Source organism: Lagenorhynchus albirostris, chromosome 2, assembly GCF_949774975.1.
Source record: "Lagenorhynchus albirostris chromosome 2, mLagAlb1.1, whole genome shotgun sequence".
In the NCBI taxonomy this organism is placed as follows: Eukaryota; Metazoa; Chordata; class Mammalia; order Artiodactyla; family Delphinidae; genus Lagenorhynchus; species Lagenorhynchus albirostris.
The window spans coordinates 77,529,432-77,549,920 of NC_083096.1; the positions used below are offsets into that span (position 1 = coordinate 77,529,432).

General features: G+C 48.5%; 1 protein-coding gene across 10 annotated transcripts in view; it reads left to right on the forward strand.

Moving 5' to 3' along the window:
- The first annotated feature begins 211 nt into the window (after positions 1 to 211).
- The window catches only part of PI4KB (phosphatidylinositol 4-kinase beta), a 29,056-nt gene continuing 8,778 nt past the window's right edge, over positions 212 to 20,489 (forward strand). Inside the window, exons 1-9 of one of the 10 annotated variants that reach the window (XM_060138803.1) lie at positions 218 to 551; positions 2,506 to 2,757; positions 7,377 to 7,492; positions 8,084 to 9,020; positions 13,607 to 13,651; positions 16,072 to 16,299; positions 17,670 to 17,897; positions 19,556 to 19,665; positions 20,254 to 20,358. In XM_060138803.1, coding sequence (XP_059994786.1) covers positions 7,452 to 7,492; positions 8,084 to 9,020; positions 13,607 to 13,651; positions 16,072 to 16,299; positions 17,670 to 17,897; positions 19,556 to 19,665; positions 20,254 to 20,358 — 1,694 coding nt within the window. In that variant the 5' untranslated portion in view covers positions 218 to 551; positions 2,506 to 2,757; positions 7,377 to 7,451. Of the gene's footprint in view, positions 570 to 2,505; positions 2,758 to 7,376; positions 7,493 to 8,083; positions 9,021 to 13,606; positions 13,652 to 15,612; positions 15,701 to 16,071; positions 16,300 to 17,669; positions 17,898 to 19,555; positions 19,666 to 20,253; positions 20,359 to 20,489 lie in introns of those variants that run through there. The other 9 variants (XM_060138854.1, XM_060138844.1, XM_060138828.1 and 6 more) reach the window with 9 other exon arrangements.

The window sequence follows — 20,489 nt, forward strand, 5'->3', positions numbered from 1 at the left end:
TCCCTTTCGGCTTCCTTAGCCTCGCGAACGCCGCCTCTTAAGTCCGCCTCCCAAAGGTTGGCCCCTCCTCCCACCCGTAAGCTCCTCTCTCCGTCTTCTCCTCCCTCCCCAGCTGCCAAATATCTCTTCCCCGCCCCCTTCTCTATTTCTGAACAGGCATGTTCCAGGCAGCTCACCCGACTCCCTACATTACTATGGGATCAGTAGGGTCCTGAGCGTCGGAGAAGCAAGAAAGCATAGTCCACGAAGAAGGGCCTGAACTCAGAAGAAAATCGAGATCTGCTGGGGATTTTTCTTTTTTTTTTTGGTCTTGGTTGTGCGAGGGAGGAAGAAAAAGTTGTGAGGCCCGGTCGAAAGTGAGGCAGCGCGAAGGCCCCCTCAGGCGGCGCCGAGGGCAGCCCCGGCAGCCGGGGCCTGGTGCAGCCGCCGCGGCCGCTGTCAGGGAAGCGCAGGCGGCCAATGGAACCCGGGAGCCGCCGCTGCTGCTGAGGCGGCGGTGTCGGCAGCCCGACCCCGACCGCCCGCACCCCCTCCGCCGGGGTCCCCCGGAGGTGAGCTCCTCCTACCCCGTGAGTGCCCCCTGCCCTGTGTGTGAAGGGGTCCCTCTCCCACCCTGTCCCGCACAGCGTCCCCCGCCCCCACACCTGGGTTTGACTACAAAACTGCCCTCCCGGTGGCAGCTGCACCCTGGGTGCCTTCTCCACCCTTTCTTCCCAAGCCTGGGGTCCTCCTCTGCTTTTTGGCTTCCTCTTCTGTTTAGCTCCTCCCTCTGCCCGGGGATTCCCCCCTCCCTCACTCTTATCCCTGTTGCCGCCGTCCCGAATTATTTTAAGTCGTCAACCCTTTCCACATCACGACGCCTTTTATAATGTCCATCCATGCCGTCTTTCCTCGTTGTCTGTGCTCCAGCCCCGAATCTTTCCATGGCCTCTGCCTTTACCCCTTTTCCTATTTTGTCCCTTTCCTCCGATGTCTCTATGCCACCCCAGCACTGGGTTCCCTTTTCCCTGATCTAAAGATTGTGGCCCTCTCTTCCTCTGCTGCTTCTGATTCCGTTACCCCACTGCCACCCACCCACCCAGCTCCTGGCTTCCAAGAATTGTCTGTTCCCTTCTCCTGAAGGGATCGAGGCTCTCCCCATCATTCCCAAAGTACTACTTACATTCTCCTTTGACCTTAAGCCTTACCCTTCTTCTCTGGAGTGCTTTATGATTCCTGTAACTTTCTTTAACTTCCCTCTACCCTTCCTCAATTCCCCCAACCTCTGGAGGTTTGTTTCTGTAGAGGAGAGATCTGACAGTGCCCCTTCCCATTCAGGATTTCCAACTTCAACACCTCCCTCGAGTTTCAAGGGTTTTGCTGATCCTTGTGACACTTGGTTCTGTTTTCCCTATGGTCTTTACGTGTTCTCTGTCATACTCTTTACCTTTACATACCACTTATTTCTGGATCAGCTAAACCTTGAGCTAAGAAGAAAATGTGTTGGGAGGAAGGGGAGCCTCAGCTGTCTCAGGCTTTTCTCTGGACAGTAGGGTGTTTCTGAAGGATGGAGCAAGTTTAAAAGAAGTTCCTATCAGATTACACTTCGTTGGAGGAACGAACAGTCCTGCATGGAAACTGAATGAGGTTGTGAGAAATTTTGTTTTGGATTATTTAATTTTAGGCTTGTCTTAAAGGGATCACAAATTGAGTCTCCTCCCACTCCTAAGAGGAATCAGTTTACTGTCTGTGGCTTCGCTAGAATGGTTTTGGTTGATTCCTTAAGAGTTTAGGCCTGGAGTGGGGTTGGTCAGGGGGTAACTGGGAAAAGGAACATGAGACAATGGAAAGAGCTTGTATATTCAGAATCAGGACTCCTGAGTTCAGCATGTGACTTCTTCACTTGACCTTTAGAATGACTTTTTTTGGGAAAATGGTCCACTGTATAGGCATCAGTGCAGTAATAGGCTTATAGCAGGATGTGGGTTGGGGGAAAAAATTAGACTTATTTGTTTACAAAACATTCTGGGTTCCTCAGACACAAGGTATTTATGAGTAGTGATTTAGTTGTTCTGAAAATTTCCTTTCATTCTGGTCTCACTGTTGGGCCTTTCTAGTCTTACAACCATGGGAGTAAATCAGTTTGAAAGACAAGCTCCAGGCCAGCTTCTTTCATCTGTCTTGCTTTTTTCCCCCACTGCTGTAAGTTGCTGACCACCTTTGCTGTTCCTCTTGTACTTGAGCCATAACTCCAGATTCTGTAGATGGAAAGTATGTTTGTGGGAAAGTCCTTTGAAGAAACTGGCTGGAAAAGAAAACTTGGAGTGAGTTAGGCCTTAGGAAACTAGTTGCTTCCACTAGTTGTATGCCATGTCTCTTGGCCTGCGATAGCGAAGAGAGCATATGAAGTTCCATTCATCTTCCTACTCTACGCCTGTTTGAAAGTCATCATGCTGCCTCATCCCACTTCTCCCTTTGTCTCCCTCCTCGTTAGCCAGTGTCCAATCTCATAATTCGCCTTTTTAGGAGCAGCTTCACTCCTTGGAAGCACCCCCAAAGAGAAGTCATATTTCCCCTAGTTTCCCTGCTTCCTTCTCAGCGCTGGGTCCACACTGCACAAGAACATGTTTGTTGAATGCCATCTAAAGCAGCAAATTGAGATTCTTTGATTTGGGGAAGAAGTTTGAGAGGGACCTCTCAGTAACTGGCATGAGACAAGAGAGGGCCTAGTTCAAGTGCATTTGGAGCTTGCAGCAGGAGGGAACAATTCAGAGAGAGGTGAGTGTACAGGTTGCTTTCTTTGCCATCTGTCTGTTAACAGCAGGGGCTCCCAGAGCTGGCTTGGGCTGTCTGGCTGGAATCTGCTTATACCAGCTCTATAGTCCTGAACAGAATTCTCAGCCTGATTCAATATTGACTTAACTACCCAGAGACCACTGCTCTCCCTACCCTCCTGTTGGTAGCTTGAGAATGCCCTCTCCTCTGATGCCACCCTGCCTTGGGGCCTTGGGTAAGTGCTTACCTGGTTCCTGGTAGGGCTTGAGCCTGTTTGACTGCTCAGCTCTTTGTTTCTACAGGGAGAAGGTTGTACTCAATCTCCGTGTTTACCGTTAAGGTTAAGGGGGAAAGATGAGCTCAGACCTCCTTAAAGAAAGGTTTGAGTTAAACCTTGAGACGTGAAGAGGAAATTCTCAACCACAGAACAGGCAGCTTAGGATGATTAGGAGTCTCTTTAGAAGAGCAACTTCTTTTAAAAATTACTACTAAAGGGCTTCCCTGGTGGCGCAATGGTTGAGAGTCCGCCTGCTGATGCAGGGGACGCGGGTTCGTGCCCCGGTCTGGGAGGATCCCACATGCCCCAGAGCGGCTGGGCCCGTGAGCCATGGCCGCTGGGCCTGCGCATCCAGAGCCTGTGATCCGCAACGGGAGAGGCCACAACAGTGAGAGGCCCGCAGACCGCAAAAAAAAAAAAAAAATTACTACTAAAGGCATACATGCATTTGAACAAATCCAATTGTACTTAAAAAGTTTATAATGAAAATCAATACTCCCTTTCCCTTCATCCCTACTCCTAGAGTTAATGTCTTAATTATTTCAGTGTTTCTCTCTGACAGTTATTGCCATAGCCTTAGATAAAATGGTTGTGCCTTTGTTTCTTAGTTTATTAATTGTTACAAAAGAAGATTGCACTTTAGAAGATTCAAACCTCTTGCTTATATATTGTCATTTTTATTTCTACCGGAAGCCTGTGTAACTTTTTTTTTTTTTGGCTGCGTTGGGTCTTTGTTGCTGCGCTCAGGCTTTCTCTAGTTGCAGTGAGTGGGGGCTACTCTTGCGGTGCGCAGGCTTCTCATCACGGTGGCTTCTCTTGTTGCAGAGCACGGGCTCTAGGCGTGCGGGCTTCAGTAGTTGTGGCACTTAGGCTCAGTAAGTAGTTGTGGTTCATGGGCTCTAGAGTGCAGGCTCAGTAGTTGTGGCGCACAGGCATAGTTGCTCTGCGGCATGTGGGATCTTCCCGGACCAGGGCTCGAACCAGTGCCCCTGCATTGGCAGGCGGATTCTTAACCACTGCACCACCGGGGAAGTCCCCTGTGTAACTTTAAATAACATATTTGAATCTTCTGTTCTTTCCAGTAACTTTTAGTAACCTCTCTTAACTCTACCTTGTAGGATGAAGATATTGGCTCCACTGCTCTTTTTTCCAATTCACATGATCCATCTCAAAGGGGTCTTTTTTTTTTTTTTTCGAAAGGGATCTTTTAAAAGGAAGTGGAAAATTGAGCTCACCTATCCGCTTGGAGGCAGAGTACTAAATTAGATGATCTCTTAAGGGTCATTCTATGAAAATACAGAAACATATAAAAATGTGAGGATTGGGGCTTCCCTGGTGGCGCATTGGTTGAGAGTCCGCCTGCGGATGCAGGGGACATGGGTTCGAGCCCCGGTCCGGGAGGATCCCACATGCCGCGGAGCGGCTGGGCCCGTGAGCCATGGCCACTGGGCCTGCGCGTCCGGAGCCTGTGCTCCGCAACGGGAGAGGCCACAACAGTGAGAGGCCCGCGTACCGCAAAAAAAAAAAAAAAAAAATGTGAGGATTGATCTGAAGCAATTGTATTTATCTAGTTCATGGAAAAAGATTTTAAGAAGGGAATGGTGATTAACTGAGTGAGGAAATTGATTTGGGGCTCCTTATATCCTGTGCTACCAGAGAACAATCCACCAAGTCCTTTAACGGAGGCCATGGAGGGTTGTTTGCCTAGAATCTTCTGAGGTGATGAGAGGCGGGAAGCCATGTTAAGTGATAGCATTCCCTCCCCCCGGAGTCTTCTGCAGACATTTACTTAAATGCTCAGTCACAGAACACATGCATATGTACCCTCTCTATCCTGTTTCACTGCTGCTGTTCTCTGTTTTGCCCTGAACAACCCTCTGATGCTCAGCTGAAGATTCCCTGCATTGCCCAAACATAACGTGTGGAGCCAGTCGGTTTTCAACATGCCCCCCACACACCCCAACACACACCCCTTTCCTGGAAGCCAGCTGCTAGTCTGGGGCGGGTTGGCCTCTTCAGTTCCCTTCCAGTCTCCCTGGAAGGCCAGTTTAGGCTCCCAGTGTGAAATGTGGAGCCTCAGTTGTCTGAATGTCCTTGAGAGCCATAGGAGTCATTTGAACCTAGAGGTCTGGATTTCCTTCTCTTGTGTTTTTCTTGTTCTCTGACTTATAAGGGGAAAGGTGGTGAATACAGAAACTGTTTCTTCCTTTTTCACTTTCTAGTCCTTTCACTCTCTTTAGAATAGTTACTTATCAAAGCTATATTTTCTTTGCATTTGAAAATAATGAATTGATGTTGAGGACCATCTCTGGATTTAGGTTTGGGAGAATCCATTTCTTATTTCTTATTGCCTAAATTGCTAAATTTCCTTCAACTCCTCCTTTTCCCCATGACTTGCTTCAGATGCAGGCAGTTCCTGAGGCTCAGAAAGGCCAGGAGGGAGGCCTAGCTCCAGTTTGGTAGTTTCTAGTGGCAGAGCTGCCTATACCCGAGAGGAGTTTGGTTTTCCTCCTTCTCTTGACATTGTCTGTTCCCTGGATAGTAGAGGCTGCCAAATTGGGGACCTGTTCTATTCAGCGGGAAGTCCCCTGAATACTGTGATGTGGGATTTCTAACTGAGCCCTGGAATAAAAGAAATGATGGTCTCCTTTCCTTCCTTCCTGGTGCCAGTAATAATCCCAATTGTGACCATTTCCAAATCTTTTGTGTTTCCTAGTGAAGTCTGAGATGCTGTTTGTGGAGGATGTCTGAACTTCATTTCCCTTGCAACTTTTGAAAAGTGGATTTTTAGGAGCTTTTGGTGACTTGGAAGTCTCTGGAGTAGAGGAAAAGAGAAAAATGTGCCAAGCATAGAGAGATTGAGGAAAAAGAGTTGGTTGTATAAAGTGATTGAGGCTGTTGTGTGAGTTTCTAAGCAGACCTAAAAGGTAGTGGTCCCAGTTGAATTTGAGTGACCCTCTGGTGCAGAGTGTCCTACAAAGGTGCGGCAGGGAATGACTAAAGCTTCCTTCTTATTATTCCTGTGCAACCCATAGTTGCGAGTAGAGACAGATCCGCACAGGCAGCCATGCTGGTTCTACTGCTCAGAGGGCACTGCCTAATTTGGGAGAGAGCATAGTGAAAGAGTTGCCACCTTTTTGCTGATCCCAAGCTCAAAACTGCATCAGAGAAATTACATTTGGGGATGAACTTCTTGCTTGACAGAGTTAGGAGAAAGATAAACCAAAGTAGCCATTTTTGATGCTTTCTGAGAACTTGAGTTCCCCATCTGTCTTCCTGCAAAACTTTAGTGGTTGACTGCTGGGAGTCAGGGAGCTGTACTATATAATGTTGGGCAAATGAAGGTAACCTTGAGTCTTAACATTTCAGAGGTGCAAGAAGAGGCACTGGAAGAGTGGCAGTGGAAACACGGGCTTTGCAGAGTGACTAGAGAATCTGTATCTTGAGCCTTCTTCCACTTACCCAAAGTATAAGCAACCAGGTTCACTAGTGTCAAAGCTGATGCCACTATCAGTTGGAAATTACCTGCATTCCAGCTCCACAGTTGCTTCTGCCTTTCTCTTGCTCATGCTCTTGAGTGTGTCTTAGATTCCCTCTATTTGTATTTTTGTGAAAAGGCCTCTGAGTCCATTGCTGACTACAGCCAGACTCCGGAGCTGGGTTGATCTGACATTAACAGTGTGCCTCTCCCAGTCCTTGCTTTGAAGTTTCCTCCTCTTCTGCACTGATTCTCCTGATTTGGATTTGGTGAGGCTCTGAAGAATCATTCTAGAACGGCAATGGCTTTTATCAACAGTGTTCTCTCGCTGACTTTCCTTCTGAGAGTCCCTCCAGAGAGGGATTCTTGGTTATGTGATTCCTGCCCCTCCCTGTTCTTTGGACTTTCTAGACACATGAGTCCCAGCCTGATATCTTTTTGCCTTCTCACAGCCCCTTCAGTTCTTGGGGTGTGTGTATGAGAATGGGGAAAGTAGTGTTGGGATAATTGTTTTGGAAGAGTCTCAAGTAACGAGTATTAACTGCAATTCACTTCCCTTATAAACAACATGTGTGTGTGCACACGCATTGTTTACTAACCTTTTAGGTGATTAGGATTCAACTAGCATTTGTTAAGTACTGCTGTGCGCCAGGGACTGTGTTAGATCCCTTTACACACATAAAGTTATTTATTCTACACAGCAACAATAAGAAGTAGATATGTTTTTCCCATTTTGCAATTGAGGAAACTGAAACTTAGAAGATAATGTGGTTTGTATAAGTTTACACATCTCATAATGGCAGAGCCAGGATTTTGAGCCTCAGCCTATTTGACTCCAAGTTCAGGAGTTTTTCCACTCTCCTTCAGCTGCCACAGCACCTGAGAAAGGGAGAATGATGTCATGAAGTCAGACGAACAGAGAAATGGCACAGTTCAGCAGGGATGATGGTTGTTTTAGAGCTTTTTCTTCTCAGTGAAGCCTGGTATGGTATTTCTTGGGAACTTTGAGTCTAAAAGGGAAGGTAAGAAGTTATCTGTAACTAAAAAAATACATGAAGATTTTAACACTAAATAAAGGTGAGATGTTCAGAACCAGTGTATGGAGTGTTATATGAGTAAGAAAATACAGTTCAAAGAGGAAAAGGAAAAGGTTATTGGCAGGCATTTAAAGGGAGATATGGAGATAGAAAAGCATTTGAAGAGTTGGGGACAAGGGAATTAAAACCAGAATTGCTTCCCAGTCTACCTGAAGAATTTGTAAACCTATATGAACAAAACACATATAAAGCAGCATTCTGCAAATACAAGTTAAGAATAAAGGCTAAGCTGAGTAACTAAGTGCAGAAGGAATGAAGAGTAATGTAGCAATCAGAAGTGGAGGGAGGTAGTCAGGGAAAGCTTCCTGGGAGGAGAGGACTTTTCATCTGATTTTGAATGAGTCCAGGAAGACATAAAGAGAGGAGGTGCCAGGGAAGGTTTCATGGCGAAGGGAAGACCTGAGGATGGCACCACTAACCAGTGTGTGTACATGTCTCCCTTTCTGTTCCTTTCTCCCTCCCTCCTTCCTTCCGTAGCCTGGAAGCTCGAAGTCTGGCTGTGGCCATGGGGGACACGGTAGTGGAGCCTGCCCCGCTGAAGCCAACTTCTGAGCCCACTCCTGGCCCATCAGGGAACAATGGGGGCTCCTTGCTAAGTGTCATCACGGAGGGGGTCGGGGAACTATCAGTGATTGACCCTGAGGTGGCCCAGAAGGCCTGCCAGGAGGTGCTGGAGAAAGTCAAGCTTTTGCATGGAGGCGTGGCCATCTCTAGCAGAGGCACCCCACTGGAGTTGGTCAATGGGGATGGTGTGGACAGTGAGATCCGTTGCCTGGACGATCCACCCTCTCAAATAAGGGAGGAGGAAGATGAGATGGGGGCCACAGTGGCCTCGGGCACAGCCAAGGGAGCAAGAAGGCGGCGGCAGAACAACTCAGCCAAACAGTCTTGGCTGCTGAGGCTGTTTGAGTCGAAACTATTTGACATCTCCATGGCCATTTCATACCTGTATAACTCCAAGGAGCCTGGAGTGCAAGCGTACATCGGCAACCGGCTCTTCTGCTTTCGTAATGAGGACGTGGACTTCTATTTGCCCCAGTTGCTTAACATGTACATTCACATGGATGAGGACGTGGGTGATGCCATCAAGCCCTACATCGTCCACCGTTGCCGCCAGAGCATTAACTTTTCTCTCCAGTGTGCCCTGTTGCTGGGGGCCTACTCTTCAGACATGCACATTTCCACTCAACGACACTCCCGCGGGACCAAGCTCCGGAAGCTAATCCTCTCAGATGAGCTGAAGCCAGCTCACCGAAAGAGGGAGCTGCCCTCCTTGAGCCCAGCCCCTGACACAGGGCTGTCTCCCTCTAAAAGGACTCACCAGCGCTCTAAGTCAGATGCCACCGCCAGCATAAGTCTCAGCAGCAACCTGAAACGAACAGCCAGCAATCCTAAAGTGGAGAATGAGGATGAGGTAAAATTCCCGGGAGGGACAGGGGTAAGCAAGGTGGCATGGAGCCAGGATGTCTGACATAGGGTTCCTCTGTCCTTTTCTCTCCGTCCCTCTGTTTCATTTCACTGATAAAAGCATGGAATGTTAGAATGGAAAAAGACCTTAGAATTCATGTATTCCAGCTGCCTCATTTTACAAAGGAAGAACTTGGAGACCCAGAGAGATAAAGTGACTTTCCTCAGGTCATATAGCTAACAGCAAGGCTGAGACTCCTGACTCTGTCCAATGTGTTTTTACTAAACTGCACTTCCATTCTCTTACTGAGAACTGTGGCAGAGACCCTCCCCAGCCTGACTTGAAACCTGGGATATCTACCAGGACCTCTTAGAGCAGCAACGATGGGGGAGGAGAAGGGACCCTGTGTGTGAATTTTGTGTGTGCTGCGGGAGGGGAGATGTTAAGTAGAACCTCAGCTTCATTCTCCTAGCCACTCCTCCTCATAATCCCTCTCCCCCACTCCCTGAAGATCCTGCTGTTTGTTGACAGAAGGGTGAGGTTCATTCCCTATCCTTGAGGCATCTGCAGAATGCCCTCCCACCCGCCTTTCCTTGGGGGAAAAGATGTCTTGTCTTTTTCCCATATCATTTGGGAGAAGCACAAAAGGAAGAGGGAAGCAGTCCTGGTAATAGAGTAAATCTTGGGCATACCCAGTGTCTAGTCAAGGACCTGAAACCTAAAGAAGAGAAAGCAGCAGTCAGGGTATCCCATTTAGGATATAGAGCAGGGATGAGATAAGCACATGAGTAGGTTATACCCACCTTTCATTCCATATCTGGACAGATAGGAGGGGAAGTTGCCCAGTGGACAACCAGTAGTATCAGTGACCTGATGTCCCAGCCAGACAATGGTGCCCCAGTCCCCACCCCCGACTCACCACCAGCCACGCTCCCATCCTGGCTGCCAGCCTAGCCTAGAAAAGAAGGGAGAAAAGAACGAGGAATTTGCGTTGTTGGAAAATGCATATAGTTGTGCTGGCATCTGCCTCTGTGGGGCACATAACCCACCCACGTTTTTGATACAATGGGACTTCTTTCAACTAGAGAGAGGTCAGAGTGACTAGGGAAGGGAAAAGACAAGAGCAGGGGAGACTACAGAGCCTGGTCTCTCTGGAAATTCGGTATTTTATTATGAGAATAATAGTGAAGCTAAAGGAACTAACATTTATTGAGCACTTACTACGCGCCAAGCATCATGTCAAATACTTTACACTTAATCCTCACAACAACCCTAAGAGACAGGTATTATTTTACTATTGAGGAAACAGCTTAGAGCGGTTAGATGATTTGCCCCAGGTCTCTCAACCAGTGCATATCAGACCAGGCCTCAGCTGTCAGAGTCCATATGGGGAAGAACAGCCTAGGCCTTAGCCATGAAGGTTTCCACATCCATGCACAGGCAGAGCCCAAGTGTTCTCAGAACCAGAAGAGACCATTTTCATTTCTGGTTGAGCTTGGCAGGGCAGCCCAGGGTCATGAAGGGAGGCTGTTGCACAGCAAGAAGAATCATCCAGAGCCGGTGGGACTAAGGTCGTGAAGTGTTTGGGAGCTCCTCCTCTTGGGGCATCAGAGGGAGCCTGTATCAGTATGAGTGGGAGCAGCTGCAAGTGAATCCCTTGGTGCCTCTTGGCTTTTCTCTGCAGGCATTTTGTAATTCTCATCTTAGGACCAGAAAAACTGAGGCCTCTGGCTTTTCTTACTCTGTGTTGGTCCTCAGTCCCTCTTCCTTGCATCTAACTCCTGCCTAGGATGGGATTTGGGGTGATGCTGAGACACAGTTATTCTGTGAGTGCTTAAATCCTCTAGGTTGGCTTCTCCAGCTGCCATTCTTCCCAACCTGGCTCCTTTATCTTGGGTCAGTAGATCCAGGAAAGGAAGGAGATACCACGTCCCCAGGCACTCCCATGTTATCTGATGCTGGCAGAAAGAGACATCTGAATCCACTGTGTCTCCTCAGGAAATGTGAGAGTGAGAGTCACCAGGAGTCTAAGCATTGGAGTCTTCAGCACAGAGGTCTCTCCAAACCCCTTTGGCATTTTGAGGATACATCTTTCAAGGCCTTTGTCTCCCAAATACCAAGGGAATTGTTTTTCTTTCTTTCTAATACTCCTTCTCCCCATCATGCAACATTTATTCACTCAACATACAGCTCTTGAGCTTGTGTATACTGTGTGGAGCCCTGCACTAGAGGCAGTGGAGGATGTAGGATAAAATGCTGTCTTTCACTCCAGGAACTTACAAGGGAGTATGGAGATCGCATTAACTAGGAAATTGTTTACTTTGTGGCTCTTGATTTTGTATCCTGAAACTTCACTGAATTTATTAGTTCTAACAGTTTCTTGGTGGAGCTTGTGACTCTCTTGAAATGTTGATTCCTGCATATGAGGAGGAAGTATACAGCTTCCTAAAACAAAACATAATTATCTCAGGTCTGAGCAGAGACTCCAGAAGGAGAGACACACCGCTCCCCATCTCTTGCTTTCCTGTGGGTTCAGAGTTTAATCCTACTTTCCTGCCACCCGTAGGGAAGCTCAGGAGGGTGAAGAGAGGCCTCAAAGAAAAGGCCCAGGTGCTCATACAAGTCTCTTCCTGCCTGGGGTATCCCTACAGAGTTCTTCTCTGCCCAGATCTCACAGAAGGTTGTTTTCTTTTAATGAGGAATCCTTTACACTCTCCCCTGCATTCAGAGGGCTCTAGCACTGATTCCTTCCATCCCCCACCATTCTCCACCCTTCCAAGCCCACTCCTTCAAAGCAGTTTCTATCAGCCTAGTCAGGGAAATTTGTTCAGGCAGTTTTGCAGTTGTAACCAAATGGTAAATATTCTGGCATAGGGTTGGGGGTGCAGGGGGCAGTAATTTAGCTGCTAGCCCCGCACCCCACATAATGACACTTGTAGATCAGCTTTGTCTTCTCAGGGCTATAACCTTTGTACAGAGAAATATGCTGCGTATCACACTGTAAGCCCCAGCAGGCCTTTCAGCCTAATAGAGTGTGATGTCAGCTTCTTGGCCTCAAGCTTTTCTCCTTGGAGCTGACTCAGTTTGACTGACTCAAGCCTACAGAGTAGGAGAGAGGAGCAGGTCATGATATACTCCCTTCCCCCAAGGCTGTTAATGAGTCAGGACCGTCCTGTCTGTAGGAGAGTCAGCTGGAGCGTGGCTCATGGAACCAATATCCTGCCTGCTGTTCCTTCCCCACCCAGCTCATGAGTAAAAGTTGAACCAGTAAGTCACCATAGCCTCTAGCATCCTCACCTCAATTCTCCCTCCCACCCCTGCCCAAAGCAGTTGTTGCCTTGGGAGAGTGTTCAGCTTGGCTTCTGCCTCAAAGTGCCCCTCTCCCTAGGTTCTTCAAAGAAAGACCTGACTAGAGGACCTCCAGCTAGAATAGAACTTAAACCGTGGAATTGAATTAAGTAGTTGCTTGAAACGCGGATTGCAGAGTAGCTCAGTGACCACTGCCCTCCTGCCCTGGGAGTTCCTTGGACTTTGTCTCTCAAGTCCAGGCTGCACATTTGTGTACATGTATTGCCCCTTGCTGCACATTTGTGTACACGTATTGCCCCTTCTTCCTGCTCTGGGAGACCTTCGTGGACAACGCAGGATGGGCCTGTGCACGAGCTGCAGCAGAGCCGCTGAATGAGCTTCAGTACCAGCCCTTTCCCCTGTTTTGCTTACAGACACCAGTAAGACATAGGAATGGGGTGAGGTTTTAGCTAAATCCCCTGGGCTGGGACTAGGACAGCTGCTGCTGCTCAGCTACTCAGCTTTCTCAGATGGATTCAGCTGGTACCTGGCTCCCCAACTTATGTCAAAAAAATTGTAATTTATTGAGTATCATGTGAAATACCCTGATAGGAAGCCTACAGAAGTTTGGTAGGTAAGAAAGTTATTCATCCTTAACTCCCAGCAGCATCTAGCCCAGAAGTTTCATGCTCATGGGTCCATGGTATCCCTTGTCACATGATTGAAGGTTGGGATTAGGTTTCCCAGGGTGATGATGAGGCTGATTAGAGAGGAGATGTACCTGGCACTGAAAGTTTAGCTCTTCTGCTTCCTCCTTGACGTTTCCAAGAAGCTGGAGGAACATGGGATTTCCAGCGTGGGGGCCATGAAGCTTGTTAAATTCAGTCTCTCGATGGTGGTCTCCATGGAGAAGGGGTTGGTTGAGAGCATGTGAGTGGATGAAGAGAAAGCAGGGAAGCTTGGCAGCGCGGTTACCTCCCTGAGGGATCCAGCTTTAGGATTTGTCCCAGAAGGAAGACTTGTGCAGGCAAGAATAGAAGGGAAGAAAGTGAAAAGCAGAGGACAGTGTCTCTTCACCCCTCCTGACCTCAAGGTTTGCACTAGCTTTCCAGCATCTTCCACAAGTGTCAAGATTCTGGGCAAGTGGCATTTGTGGGTTGACTTTCTTTCATTAAAGCGGAAAGGTAGAGAGCTACACAAGAGAAGCAGTTATGATCCAAGTTGGAGCTAAATTCTTTGCCTTTGTCTCTCTCCCTTCCCTCCCCGCCCCCTCCTTCTCCCCTTGCCCTCCGGCCCTTTCCCAGGAGCTCTCCTCCAGCACCGAGAGTATTGATATTTCATTCAGTTCCGTAAGTGGGGCCAGGCTGGGACTGGGTGGCAGGCTCCCCCCATGGCCGCATTTCCTCTCCGTCCCCAGGTCTTCTGAGTCCCCAGGCCAAGGCTGGAGTTAAAAGGTGCCTTTTCTTCCTGGGACATCAGCTCCTCCCTCCCAGACCTGGAGGAGCCCCCTGCTGTTTATTGCCAGTGCTCTGAGCCCAGGCTGAGTGGGGCTCAGCTGATCCTTCTCCCAGAGACAGCTGGGATGCAGTGCAACTCAGCCCCCAGCTCCTGGGTCTCTAGAGCAAACAGCTGGGAGAGAGGTAGAATTTATCCCTGGATTGGAGCCAAAAACTGCTTGGCAGGAAACCCTGAGGATCCTGTTTCTCCCACCCAGAACCCTTTCCCCATGGCTTGTGCCATCAGACCATCAAATACTTATTCAGTGTCTTCCAAATGCTAGGCCCTGTGCTGGGTGAGCTGACCCGAAAAGCAAACAGGATTTGGCCTGAAGGAAAGTTTTGCCTCCCCACAGCCAGTTTTCTTTTCAACTTCAACCACATTTCTTCCAGGTCTGAGTTCTTCCCTTTCCCAGCTCACTGCCCACGATGTTCCTTAATCCTCATTCTCCTTTCTTGTTCCCTCTGAACTAACCCCTGACCCTCTGGTCCCACAGGGTCTCGGACCTTGTTGCTGGGCAGAGACGTGAGAGGAAATGCTGGACCCTCTGGGAGTTTGGATGATTTTTTTACACTTTATTTTTGATTTGTCTACCCAATCAGTTTGTTCTGTGCTGATCCCCTTTCAGTCATGATTGTGGCAGTGCCTCTCTCTCAAGGCCTGGGGTCATATTTCCAACATGCTGATGTGACTTACGGGCCCCTGACCCAAATGCTGAATTGAGGATGGGAAGGAATTCTGTTGTTTCTAATCTGAGATAACTATGAATTGTTTGGGGTGGAGGGTCCTTGGGACCATGACCATTTGCCACCTGAGTGGATGGATTAGGAGATAAGGATGAACGAAGGAGTGAGTCTCCAAATTTCCTTTTCCTTTCTTTCTCTTTCTCTATTAAGCCCCTGGGATATTTCCAGGGACCACAGAGGTCTAGTTCTATTGTCTTCCTGTCTTTATCTCTGTTCAACCCTGCCTCCCAAAGCATTCCTGACTGATTCAGACACCCTGTTTTTCATTATTGTATGGGGACCTGAGCCAGCCCCCTGTGGGGTAGAGGCTGAGAGATGAGCTGTCCCTTTGAACCCTGGCTCTGTGCACATGCAGAGGTGGGCATGGTACTGCCCAGCTTCAAAAGAAGTTCTTTTTTGCAGTGTGAGGGAGTGAGGGTAGAAATTCTCACTCAGGAAACTAAGCAAGACACACAGAGAGGGAGAGAAGCCTGGTGAGTGAAATACTACTGTTTCTATAAGTGGATGAGATAACTGTTCTTATCTAGGTGAGGAGAGATGGAACGGGGTGGCTATCCTGATAAAATGCCCCTTACGGTAGAAGGACTTAGGGTGGGAAAAGAGCCCTTCTTCCTGTCTAGCTGAGTCCATCTTTTTCCCCGTCCCCACCTTACTCCCCAGACTGACTTTGCCCTTTCTGAGAATGAAGTGTCCAACGTGAGCAGCCAGTTTCACAGGAGGGAGCTAATATGGGGAGCCTAGTCCCTGAGCGGTAGGGGAAGAGGATCCAAGGAGGATTCACTGAAAGACAGGTCTTCAGGGCCATCATCAGGGGCTGAAAGGAGCTATTGTTTTCTCCACCCACCTGCCCACCCGTACCTCCCTCCATCTGCTTTTCCTTTCCCCATTGATCATTCCCTTATTAGGGCAAAGTCAGCTCATCCTTCCCTCATCCCCTGCATGTGCATTGACCCTTTGTGAGAGATTGTGGGGTGGACAGGGGGATGCCGTTGAAAGTATCAAAAGTCACTTATGGATTGAGTCCTCCTTTGAAAGGGGAAATACTGACTCGCTGTTCCCCTCCTTAGCCTTGTGGGCCCTGGCGGAGACCCAGCCCAAGCATCCAGGTGGGGAGAGGGACAGCCTCATTCTTGAGATGGGTGAAGCACTTCAGGTGTAAGCAGCATTTCTCTCTGGGTCCCTGGCTAACCTCTCTGGATGTCATCCCCCCACCCATCTTGAAGCCTTGGGACAGTTGCTCAGAAACTCAAGTCCAAGAGAAGAGGGGTGCACCTGGTGACCTGGATTCACACATCACCCCCTTACCCTCAAGAACTAGCCTGTGGAGAAGGACTGTGCTGGCTTTTCCACCTGTTTCCAATTCAAGTTGACAGGGGTGGGTGGGATCTCCTACAAGGGCCTAAAGGTAGCTCCTTCCCTGGAGTTCTAGAGACACTGAGACTCCTGCCCTGCATGGCCAGGAGTGACTGGGCCACTTTTTTCTATGGTTTCTTCACCATCTTTTACTTTACCCCAACCCCCTGTAGCCCGTCAGACTGGCTCCCGAGCGAGAATTCATCAAGTCCCTGATGGCGATTGGCAAGCGGCTGGCCACGCTCCCCACCAAGGAACAGAAAACACAGCGGCTGATCTCAGAGCTCTCCCTGCTGAACCATAAGCTCCCTGCCCGAGTCTGGCTGCCCACTGCTGCCTTTGACCACCACGTGGTCCGCGTGCCCCACACCCAGGCTGTTGTCCTCAACTCTAAGGACAAGGTAGGTGGGCTCTGGCCCAAACCATACCCCTCATCTGACTCTACTCCTGTCGTTGTCCAGGGTGTGTGTATGTGCCCAGGGGTGCCCCACCAGCATCCTAGACTCCCTCCGTAGCCCACGTGCACGTGTCAGCCTTGACTTCACCTGAGTACTGTTGTGATTCCGAGGGCCCTCCTGTCCCCCTTCTTGGGCTTTGTTTTTCTGGATCAAAGAGGCCTGATCTTTTCAGCTTGCCTCTTGCCATGTCTCAGGAGAGAGCTGCTCTCCTCCCCTCCTCACAGTCCTTTTGGTAGCTTTTCTCCAGCCCTTCTATAACTCTTAGGCTTTCCAGGTACAGCAACAATGAGAGTAGAGAAATCTTTGTTTCTAAGACCTTTTCTGATCACAGTGGGCAGGGAGAAGGAGAGAATTAGCTAAATTAGTCTGCTGGTTGAAATGAGCACTAATGGTTCAGATTTTTTTCCCAGAAGACGTATTGAAGATTAGAATCCTGCTTGGAATGGTGCCCAACTTTTTCCCAGTCTTTTTGTCTGTTTTTAGGACAAGCCCACAGAGGCATTCAGGCCTCTCTGAATGGGTGGTAATTGATGGTTTGGAATGGTTTTGTCAGGGTGCTTCATCTATACATTTTGAAGCTCAGCTGAAACATTTTAAAGACCTGTGTACTCTCTCAGCCAAATTCTTTTTTTTTTAAGACAGTGATGTTAACAGTTTTATTTTAAAGTATCAATATTTGCATGACACTAGAAAGTATATACTTTGGCAACTAACTTCCCATGAAAAACTTTAGCTGTCAATTTAAAACTGAGGGGATACATGATTTTTCAAAATACTTTTAGGAAGTACATAAGCAGAATAGTGTGTGGACCACTGCTTTACGAGACTGTGTCCTGATCAGTTTGGAGGACACCTCTTGTAGTAGAACCACCTGGGGAAGGTGGAGGCTTTTTTAAAAATGCAGATTCCTGGGCTCCAGCCCCAGACTGAGTTACTAGATTTGGGTTGGGCCCCAAGTAAGTCAGTTTTCAACATGCACCCCAGGTGGTTCTCATGCAAACCAACATTTAAGAAGCACTTCAGGGGAAAAAACTAGTATTTTACAGTAGTTCAGCCATGGCTGAAGAGGGAAACACCTCAGGTATGTTTTTAATTAAGGAGAGAACTGAAAGACGCTAAGAATTGGAGCTCACAAAGTAGCAGCACCCATAGGATAAGTTCCTGCCCTAAATATGGCATTCCTGGTGTCAGGGGACTGATGGACTCAGGTTGGAGCAGTAGTGGGCAGCAGGAAGAACCGTGTTAGCAGAGTTGAGGTTTGGGGGGAACAGTGGTGGAGGTAAGCTGCAAATACTGTTCTCACTTACCCGCAGGCTCCCTACCTGATCTATGTGGAAGTCCTCGAATGTGAAAACTTCGACACCACCAACGTCCCCGCCCGGATCCCGGAGAACCGAATTCGTAGCACCCGGTCTGTAGAGAACCTGCCCGAATGCGGCATCACCCACGAGCAGCGGGCAGGCAGCTTCAGCACTGTGCCCAACTATGACAACGATGATGAGGCCTGGTCAGTGGATGACATAGGCGAGCTGCAGGTGGAGGTGAGGGAGCTCCAAGGGCACAGCACCTATTCTGGAACTTTCAATGTATTTGAGACAACACAGCACACCCTGAGGCAGGCTGAAGCAAGTACCCAAATGAGTGCCATAGGTAGTGACAGGTGTGAGAGGGGACAGCTCTGAACAGCTCTGGTCTGGAACAGATTCAGGTGGAGCTCATTTTCCTGCAAGAAGAATTTAGGCTTACTGTAAGAAGGAACTTCTAAGCCCAGGGGAGTGTGAAAATTTTAATCAAAATATACATTGAACACCTGCGATATAAAGTTGTCTTAGGAACGCAGAGAAGAATCATTCATACATTCATTCATTCAAGAAATGTTTATGGAGGGCCTTTGTGCCTGCCCTGAGTGCTGTGTGCTAGTAAACAAGGCTTGGCCCCTGCCTGCAAGGGGCTTATGACCTAACAGGAGAGAGAACAAGGCCAGTCAGCAGGTAGATGTAGTGTGGTGTGATCCAGGTTGTGCTGGAGAGGATGGGGTATCATGGGAGCACCTGAGAGTGGAGGTAGCACTTATTCCACACTTGGGATTGGACACGCCCCGAAAGATTTCTTGGAGGAAATAATATCTCAGCTGAGGCCTGAAGGTAGGTAGGAATTAGTTGTACAGAGTATTCCAGGCAGAGGAGACAGCAAGTGCAAAGACTGGAAGACATGAGAGAGCTTGGCCCATTTTAAGAATAGAAAGAAATTTTGTGTGGCTGTGATGTGTGGTCATGAGATGAGGAGGTGGTGAAGAATGAGACTGGAGAGGCCGTCATGGGCCAGATTGTAAGAAGGATCCTGTAAGCTGTGGAAAGAAACTTGGATTTTGTTCTGGGGTTGTAGGGATCCAGAGCAGGATTTTATTAGAGCTGTAGCACAGCCGGATTTCACTTTGTGGAAAGGCAGACTCTCCACTTGAGCTTACAGTCCAAATGGGGAGACTGGATACAGACATTTAAGAAAAAAATCTATGTATAAGATACACAACAAGGCAGTGTGCAGTAAGTGATCAATGGGGTTAAGGAGAAATGCACTTGTACAAAGGAAAGAGTAAAGAAGGGACTTGATATGGACCTTGGGGTCTGGTAGAATATTTTATAGTTAGAGAGAGATGGGGAGATAAGACTGAATGACTTAGGTTGAAGAAATTGCTCAAAGGAACCTAGCGTGGAGAGGGTCTTTTCTGGACCCTAAGGGAGAATGCATCCCTGGCCTTGGGGAGCTGTCAATATAAGGCTGAAAGTTCAGCTTTCTGTGATGGTCATGGCAGTGGTTTGCAAACTTGAGTGCGTTAGAAGTCTTCCAGAGAACTTGTTAGAAATTCAGACTTCCAGATCCCATTCCCAGTAATTCTAATTCAGATTGATGGTGGGATTTGGGAATCTACGTTTTAGCAGCATTCCAGGTAATTCTGATGGAGGTAGTTGACACACTGAAAAACACTGCTAGAGGATCTGTGTGGGGGGGGGGCCTAGGCAGTTTGGGGTCCAAGTGGTCAGGATGGTGCATAACCAGGGGAGGCTTTTTGGAGCAGGGTTTGGAAGGGAGGGCTGATCGTGTCTTGGAGATGGCAGCACGCAGGGTGATCTGAGGAGGAGGTGAAAGAGGCAACCCCTGTGCTCAGCGCTTCTGACCTGCAGTCCCCTGCTCTCCCCAGCTCCCTGAAGTGCACACCAACAGCTGTGACAACATCTCCCAGTTCTCCGTGGACAGCATCACCAGCCAGGAGAGCAAGGAGCCTGTGTTCATTGCAGCAGGCGACATCCGGTATGGCCAGACCATGTTGCCCGTCATTTTTCATCCCTCTCTTAGGCACTGCCTTCCTCTTTGTCCCCTTCCTCTCTGTCAGCCTGTATCTTTCCCTCTTCTCTCTCCTTACTCTGTCCATGTCCTGAGACCACCAAACTTGAGGCATTGAAGGTGTGGGTTGAGAAATTACTGAGCTACTACAGAAAGAAGTTACATTTTAAAAGGACTCCAAAGGAATGAAAGCACCAGAGGAAGGAATTACAACAGCGTTTCCCAGAGTGGGTCTGAGGACACACGTGTCAGAATCCAGGGAGAGGGAGGAGATCTTGTTGGAAATGCAGATGCGGGAGCCACACCTGTTCTGAATGCAGAATGTTGGTAGGAGAATGGGCAGGGCCTGGTAATCTGCATTGAACATGATTACAAACCACCAGGTTAGCAAAAAGATATCAGTGGTGTGTTTCCTTCCATGAGTCTCTCTCAGCCCAGGTTTCTATCTCTGTGTGCCCAGAATCAAGGAAACAGTGCAGGAAATGCTGGCATAGACAGGGACATGAGGATCTGGGGTATCTCCTCCAAGCAAATGATATAGTTTCTTCCTGCTAGACGGCGCCTTTCGGAGCAGCTGGCTCACACCCCCACAGCCTTCAAACGAGACCCAGAAGACCCTTCTGCAGTTGCTCTCAAAGAGCCCTGGCAGGAGAAAGTGCGGTGAGTTGGGTGGGGTCCACCATCCATACTGTCTGTCAGCCCAACACCCGCTGGCAAAATCCATCAGGCCCCCAGGCGGCAGTCTGAGTCCTTACCTTGTGAGGAGTTTGATTTGGATTTTTTTTTTTTTT